This window comes from Theropithecus gelada, chromosome 4, assembly GCF_003255815.1.
Source record: "Theropithecus gelada isolate Dixy chromosome 4, Tgel_1.0, whole genome shotgun sequence".
Classification (NCBI taxonomy): domain Eukaryota; kingdom Metazoa; phylum Chordata; class Mammalia; order Primates; family Cercopithecidae; genus Theropithecus; species Theropithecus gelada.
The window spans coordinates 107,930,348-107,939,181 of NC_037671.1; the positions used below are offsets into that span (position 1 = coordinate 107,930,348).

At 38.6% G+C, this 8,834-nt stretch overlaps 1 protein-coding gene across 2 annotated transcripts in view; it reads left to right on the forward strand.

Annotated features, from left to right (window-relative positions):
• Window positions 1-8,834, forward strand: part of SERAC1 (serine active site containing 1) — a 60,501-nt gene that overhangs the window by 33,630 nt on the left and 18,037 nt on the right. For both annotated transcript variants that reach the window (XM_025384361.1, XM_025384362.1), the window contains 2 exons: window positions 5,079-5,192; window positions 7,310-7,472. In XM_025384361.1, the coding sequence (XP_025240146.1) occupies window positions 5,079-5,192; window positions 7,310-7,472 (277 nt within the window). The remainder of the gene's footprint in view (window positions 1-5,078; window positions 5,193-7,309; window positions 7,473-8,834) is intronic.

An 8,834-nucleotide genomic window follows, 5' to 3' on the forward strand; every position in this document is an offset into this window, starting at 1 on the left:
CATGAGCCACTGCGCCCAGCCTATGACAGCCTTTTTCTTTTTAAAAAATCTATTGCAGGATCTAGTCTGGTATTAAGTGTTGCATGTGAGTCTTGTGTATTTAGACTCCTTTTACCTGAAAATTTTTTCAGCCTTTCTCTGTCTTCATGACATTGACATTTTTGAAGAGTACAAAGCAGTGGTTTGTAGATTGGCCCTCAGTTTAGTTTGTCTTATGCTTCCTCATGATTAAATTTGGGTGTGTGTTATTACAGGAATACGATAGAGGTGATTTTGTGTCCTTCCCAGTATGTCATGCCCTGAAGCACGTGATGCCAGCTCACCCCTTATTGCTGATGTTCCCTTTGTTCACTTGATTAAAGTGATGTCTGCCAGTTTTCTTTGCTTGAATGTTAATATATTTCTGTATTTGAAATTAATACGGCCAGGTGCAGTGGCTCCCACCACTCTGGGAGGCTGAGGCGGGTGGATCACGAGGTCAGGAGATTGAGACCATCCTGGCTAACACAGTGAAACCCCGTCTCTACTAAAAAGACAAAAAATCAGCCGGGTGTGGTGGTGGGTGCCTGTAGTCCCAGCTACTCAGGAGGCTGAGGCAGGAGAATGACGTGAACCCGGAAGGTGGAGCTTGCAGTGAGCCGAGATCTCGCCCCTGCACTCCAGCCTGGGCTCCACAGTGAGACTCTGTCTCAAAAAAAAAAAAAAAAAAAAGAAATTAATACACGATTTGTAGGAGGAGGAGGAACTACTTTGAAATTAGGAGACTGTCCTGATGCTCTTCAAACTTTCAGCCAGTGGTTTTATTTAATAATATTCTTTGAATGAATCTTGCCTGAATAACAGTTATTGTTAGGTGGTTACAAAATGCTGAGTTTTTCCCCCTAATTTTATTACTCCTTATTCATTTATTTAGTACTCTTCTGTAGGAAAAGCTTTCTTCCTCCTCCCATTTCTCCTTTCTGCCTTTCTAATCCATATGGGATCACATATGGTTATTTTTCTTCACTAGATTATAATCTATTACTCTCCTTATTCATACTGATGTTCAGATTGTCTCAGGTTTGGCTGTGGGAGCCCCTTCAGGTTGTCTCCCGTGTCTTTTGGAAATGGTTTGTCATTATTTTTGGAGCACTTGCTTATTTTCTGGCATTAGAAAATGTTCGTCTTAGACTTTCCCTATTCTAGCCCTAGAATCAGCTGATTTTTTAAACAGCCTTGGTTCCTTTTAGGGCTTATGGTGTTTAGTAACCAAGTTCTGGGCTAGGGAAGCTCATTGCTGCTGTCGTTGCTTTCAGGCCTTCGGTGCATAGAGCTGGGGAAAAGAGACAGCTTCATATGGTTCTGTTCAATATGTACCTTTTATTTTTTAATGACATACCAGTGTGAATGCTGTTGTTGCTTCGCTGAATGAGAACATTGAACTGTTGATCTCAAATCATTATTGCTAGGGAATACGGAAAGCAGTGTAGATTTGGGATCACTAGTATGAGAATGCAACTTCACCATTTGGTGATAGTTGGCATTGAAAGGAAGGGTGAATATAACTGTATTTTCAGGTAGCTGCAACATGAGATGTGATATGAAACTACCTGTGCATTCCCTTACAAACAGAATCACAGGGACTGCTAGTGTTACTGTGGTTTATTGTCTGTGTTCATAACTGAATACTATGCAGAATTTCAGTTAGAGGTTAGGAAAAAACAAAGGTAATTTTTTTTCCATCCAAGTTTACACCCTGCCTGCCTTGAATTCTATCTACCCCATACCCCTAAGGACCTTGTTAAAAACTCCTGCTTTAGAATGAACATAATTTTAAAGACCAGTTAGTTTGGACAAATCACAGAGCTCTAAGGTTGTAGCTTTTTATGAGGAAACACCAGAGATGGGCCGGGCACGGTGGCTTATGCCTGTAATCCCAGTACTTTGGGAGGCCAAGGTGAGCGGATCATGAGGTCAGGAGATCGAGACCATCCTGTCTAACATGGTGAAACCCCATCTCTACTAAAAATACAAAAAGTTAGCCGGGTGTGGTGGCACGCGCCTGTAGTCCCAGCTACTCGGGAGGCTGAGGCAGGAGAATCACTTGAACCTGAGAGGCGGAGCTTGCAGTGATCTCAGATGGCACCACTGCACTCCAGCGTAGGTGACAGAGTGAGACTCCATCTCAAGAACAAAACAAAACAAAACAAAACACCAGAGATTGGCTCTTATATATTACTGTTGCCTTCAATTTTTCTACCTATTCCTTTTCCTTTTTTTTTCTGTCTGTTTTCGAGACAGGGTCTCACTCTGTTGCCCAGGCTAGGGTTCAGTGGCATGATCATGGCTTACTGCAACCTTGACCTCCCTGGGTTAGGCAATCCTCCCACCTCAGCCTCCTGGGTAGCTGCGATAGCAGGTGCACCACCTTTCCTAGCTAATTTTTTGTGGAGATGGGATTTCACTGTATTGACCAGGCTGGTCTTGAACGCCTGGGCTCAAGCAATCCACTTGCCTCGGCCTCCCAAAGTGCTGGGATTACAGACGTGAGCCACCACCCTTAGCCTGTACCTACTCTTTATTGTTGTTTTCAATATCGTCATTCTCTAGCTTTTTCTGTGCACTTCCTTAATCCTTAGGAAATTATTGTTGTACTCATAGAATTTGATGTTTGGTGTTTCTTAAATCTTTATGAATTTATTTAGTCTTGTCATATCTTAATTCAGTATAAAGCAGCAGTAACTATGTACATTTATTTTTACATTAGGGTTTAGAATATAATCCATACAACCATACTGTGAGTTTGTTCCTTTGTATTAATTCCTTTTTGCTTGTACTTCTTACTGCCACAAAATCTGCCAATTCATAAGTAACAAGCTTCGCCAACAATGAGAATGGAATGGGAACTGCATTCTACATCACACTGCCGAAATGGTCAAGACAAATGAAAGTCCTAGATCATTTTTCTTCGCCTTCTCCCCTCTCTGTCCTTGGGGAATTTAGAGTAGAAATAGATGAGATGATTCAAGGGTACAAGGTGGGAAGAGGGGTTTGGGGGAGCCAGGATGTGGTGATAAATCTTCAAGAAAAAATTCCTATCCCCTGACAAAGTTCACCAATCCGCTATTTACCATTATCTGCCACAGAAGGATGACTTTTCATGACTTAGCCCCATCTCAATCCTCAGTTTAAATAATGTAACTCTCTGAGATCCAATGCATGTTTAAATGTAAAAAACCAGAATATTATATACGAGAAGAAGGCATGAATAAAACGTATAGAGTGACCAAATATTATTTTTACTTGGTTTACTGAACCATGGACCTTATAAATTAACTAAAAATGCAGAATCTTATGGATTATATTTTCTATAGAAAACACTGGGCTTTATATTAATGTATACATTTTTCAGCCATTACCTTGTAGTTGTCCTCTTTTGCCAGCGGGTGGGCTGTACGCGCACAATTATGACCCCTAGCTCCAAGGTGAAGCACTTCCAAAGCACCTACAGCAATGCAGCAATACATCTTCTCTCCATCCCTTCCGTCTCTCCTACCCCAATGCGCACACACTCTCTCTCTCTACATGAGTAGTAGCACAGGATATATACACACCGTTTTATACCTTTTTCTCACTTAAGGATTATTGTGGAGATTGGTATATATCAGTGTAAGAAGAGACTCAAAATTTTTAGACTGGCATAGCATTCCATTGTACAACAGTACCATAATTGATTTAACTAATCCCCATTGATGAATATTAGCAGGTTTTCAGTCTTTATTATTGTACAAACAATGCATATCTCTCACTTTCCGTATGTGTGAGCATCTCTGTAGGATCAATTATTAAAGGGCATGTGCACTTGTGATCTTGATCGCTGATGCCAGGTTGTCCTTCATAGAAGTCGTGCCATTGATACCACTCGCAGCAGGGCGCTGTGCGTGCTTGTTTCCCTAGAACCTCGTCTGTCTGATAGATGACAAATGTAGTTTCTCAGTGTCCTTTCAATGTGCATGCCTCTCATGAACAGTGCTGAGTGTTGTTTATATATATTTATAAAATAAATATATAAAGAGATATATATTTATATTATTATATTTATGTATTTTATATATAATGAATTATATTTAGAAGTAGAATGCCTCTAAAATATAAAAATCTAAATATAAATATATAATTTGCATATTATATAATATATGATATATAGCTATAAAAATGTATATATAATATATAGATATAAAAATATATAGTATAATATATAATAAATGTAAATATATAATATATAATTTACATTTTTATATATTTTAGAGTTATATTTATTTTCCTAACAAGTTTATGTTTATGACTGTTGCTTGTGTTTCTATAATAGTGTTGGTATTTTTTGTCACTGACTTGTAGGAGATTATTGCATATTAGTGACATTAACCCTTGATCTGTGATAAGAATTGAAATTGAAATGTTTTAATTTTGAAAACATTCAATTAAAAAACGAAATGTTTTTATTATTTATGTTTTAATATCTGTTAGAAATAGTCCCCACTACTCTTCTGTTTTGTAATTTTTGTAACGATTTTTGTTTATCCTTGCATATGAACTTGAATTGAATTTCAACTTGAGAAGAATTTAAAGCTCTGTGATCTTTGTCATTGTGATCTCTCTTTTTAACTTGTCCAATAATGCTTTATATCTTTTGAATTATGTTGATTATTAGACTTTAAGTAGGCTATTAGCAGAATCTGGAAAATAATATACTGTTCTGACCACTGGCGGGGGGGCTGAAAGAGATGACACTAGAACATCCTGGGCTTTTCTTACTTGTTAAAGAATTGTGAGTTAGTCTTCACACTTTCAAACAAAAGGACACAGAGGAGAGACTTGAGGAGGACACAAAGGTTGCGCTCTTCTCGGAATAATTTGTATGTTTTCTGTTCTGATAACCCACAGTTTGCATAAAATTCCTTTTACGTTTCCAACATATTTTGAGGCCCTACACATTAGTATTTTCTAATGCCATCTATTAGTACAGAGATTTTTTTTTTTTGTCAAACAAGAATATTAGTCACTTTTTTCAGTAAAAATTTTAATTATTTTAATTTCAGGGTGGTTTATGGTGTTTTGGAGGAAATGGACTTCCTTATGCTGAAAGTTTTGGAGAAGTTCCTTCAGCAACAGTGGAAATGTTCTGTTTAGAAGCTATAGTAAAACATTCTGAGGTAATTTACATTTTCAAAATGTAGTTTACTTTTTATGATTTCATTGAAATAATTATATAAGTTGATTCTTGCAAGGGCAGTAATCATTTACTGTAAAAGGAGAAAAGTCCTTCACTTATCTTTAAATTTCTGCTTTCCTCCAGTTTTGATTGTTAGACTAATCATGATTTAGCACCAATAAATGAGATTCTATTTTGCTAAGTATTTCTAAAAATTTATTTAATTTTAATTGCATAGAAGAAATTAGCCCATCATCTAAATGTGGCATTTGCCTTTGAGTTATGTTGTCTTCTACTGCCTTTCTCAGATATTTTTACATATTATTTTCAGATAATTTCCATTAAAACAACTGCCAAAGATGTGACAAGATAAAAGAAAAAAACAGGCCGGGTGCGGTGGCTCACGCTTGTAATCCCAGCACTTTGGGAGGCTGAGGCGGGTGGATCACCTGAGGTCAGGAGTTCGAGACCAGCCTGGCCAACATGGTGAAACTCCGTCTCTACTAAAAATACAAAAATTAGCCAGGTGTGGTGGTGTGCGCCTATAATCCCAGCTACTTGGGAGGCTGAGGCAGGAGAATCGCTTGAACCCGGGTGGCAGAGGTTGCAGTGAACTGAGATTGTGCCACTGCACTCCAGGCTGGGCAACAGAGCGAGACTCCATCTCAAAAAAATTTAAAAAAACAAGAAAATATTAGATGACTGTACTCTTGAAGTGTGACTGTAGCATATATCAGTGATGGTTAAACTCTTTGGTACCGTAGAAACTTTTGTATCATGATGACAATTTAAAGAAGAAAAAGGCAACAAACCTTGTAGTGCTCATAGTGCAGAAACATCACCCAGGAAATGTGTTTAAAAATGCACATTTTTCCACTCACTTGTATCAAGTTTAATGTCATAGATTTGGTGTGGAGTCCAGGAATTCGCATTTGTAGCCAGCACCCTGGTGAGGTGAATGCAGGTTATCTGACCCACATCAAGACAAACACCATCCTTGAGATTCTGAACTCTCCAGTTCAGTTTTGGGACACATTAGACATGGCTTAAAAGCCATGTGTGGAAAGTTACCTTTACACTGGAAAGTCATCTTTAGTTCTCACCCATGAAATAAGGAACTGACCACAAAGCAGAGGGAATAAGGTGTTGTAGTACAGAAGGGACCTGGGAAAATTTGCTGGAGTGTGATGTCTCCTGAGTTGTTTTCTGAAGCAATAGCTGCATCTTCAGTAGAAAGGGCAGTGCATGGAATATAATAGTTACCTTTCCAGAAATCTCTCAAATGATTGCAGATCTTACTTGATATACAGTATATTTAAAAGGCATACATTTTAAAGCACTTAAAATATGATATAATTTAACAAAAATCTAGAAAATGAAAATTGCCATATGTACATATGGTGTCATGTCCTTGAGTAAAACTAGTGATGGGAAGAGGCAAGGCTGTGCCCAGTGACATTAGAAAGACTGACTTGTTGGTCAGTTCTCTTCCCTTAACTTAATATGCATGTTTTCTTTTTCTTTTATCTGTTTTCTCCATTAAAACTTCAATCCCTTTTTACTTTTACCTGATCTTTCTCTCTTAAAAAATTTTCCAACTTCTAAGTTTGAGGCTAGCCCCATAGCTGTGGGCATTGTGTGGAATGGGGTGTGGGACCACAGAGGTCACTGGTTTCGCCCTGTGTGAGTCCTTATTTGCTGAACGAAATCTGTCTGCTTGCACAGAGGACTATTTCCTGGGAACAGGTGGCAGATTTCTCAAGGTGAGAACTGTTTTAAGGTAATTTCAAGTCAAAGTGTCACTATAAATTGAAACAATTTTGTAATAATGACATTGTCAGGTTACATCCAACCAAGAGCTAAGCAGAATGAGAATAATGATTTTAGTAGTCCTGGTGGGAGATGCCTTCTTGGGATTTTTTCTATGATTTTGAAGCACTTCCCACTTAGACAGGGATTTACTGATTTAAGCAAGCTGAGACAAGAGCTTTGAGGAGTCTCCCTGCATCCCCGCCCTTGAGCAGGAGCTACCTATCTGTCCCCATGACCAGGCTGTGTCATCTCACGTCATGAATTTGTGCAATGTCTAAGGGAGCTTTCGTTTATTTATTGTGCCAGATATCCACACATTGTGATAAAATCGAAGCAAATGGAGGCCTGCAGCTACTTCAGAGGCTGTACCGACTTCACAAGGACTGCCCTAAAGTACAGAGAAATATAATGCGTATCATTGGAAATATGGCTTTGAATGAACATCTTCATTCTTCTATAGTTCGCTCAGGTAACAGCGTTACATACTGAGTATTTTTTACTTTGCTTTCCCACCTCTACCCCTCATGATATGTTCATTTGTCATAGACAAGGCTCTATTTAGGGTTAGGTATGGGTCCTTAGAACATGTTATTTTGGTAAAGGCAAGGAATTTCTTGAGATTGTAGATAATCTGTGCCTAAGATAATCAGTGTTGTAGATGATCATAGGAGAGCAGGTTTGCCATGATGATCATCTCATTATTTATGTAATTTTTTTTTCTTTGAGAGAGAATCTCACTGTGTTGCCAAGGCTAGAGTGCAGTGGTGTGGTCATAGCTCACTACAGCCTTGAACTCCTGGGCTCAAGGGATCCTCCTACCTCAGCCTCCCGAGTAGCTGGGACTACAGGCACGTGCCATTGTACATGGCTAATTTGAAAATCTTTCTATAGAGACGGGGGTCCCACTTTGTTGCCCAGGCTAGTCTCGAACTCCTGGGCTCAAGTGATCCCCCTGCCTTGGCCTCCCATAGTGTTGAGATTACAGGTGTGAGCCACCATGCCCGGCCTGTAATTTTTGATGTGATTTGGTTAACCAAGAGGCATAGTCAGACTAAAAAGAGATTCATTTTATGATTAATGATTTTCCCTCTTGCAAGTAATAAACCAGCTGTGGGGAGATACTTTAAGACCAAGCAAATATCCTGCTTTCTATCTTCTGGCAGTTCCTGCCCAATCTAGTCTTCACCTTAATGGTTTTAAAATCATTTTCTAGCTCCAGCACACCCTCTGCATTTCCTTTTCAGCTTTTGGCATTCTACTGGAAGCAAGAGTCCTTCTCTCTCCCTCCTCCCTCACTCCATATCCTCCCTCCCTTCTATTGACAGGTCCATGAATTCCTATTTTTAATAGTTTATAATTTATTGCTCTACTTAATAATTTGGTGCCAGATTGTTCCAGCTTTGACTAATGGGAGCTCCAGCAAACTGGCCCATGTCCTCTATGATATGCCCACGTTATTTTGGGGAGGCATTTCTTATTTCCTGGTATAACAAGATATTTTAGGCTCATTTCTCTGAAGAAACCTCTATCCTTTTAGTGGGAGAATGATTCTTAGAGACCAAGGTCTAAATGATAGGAGTGCATATTGCTCCTGGGGTGTCTTTGCTTCTTGCCTCTTTCAGTAGAAAGAGCTGGATAATACATACACACATGTATATATACACACAGATATACATATACACACAAATACGTATAAATGTATATGTACACATATATGTGTGCTGTGGGATGGAGGATACACTTTCAGCACTTACTAATGTAATTTTCGATACATTGGTTATGTTGGTCATCTTGCTCTTTGCTTTCTTTTTTTTTTTTTTTTTTTTTTTTT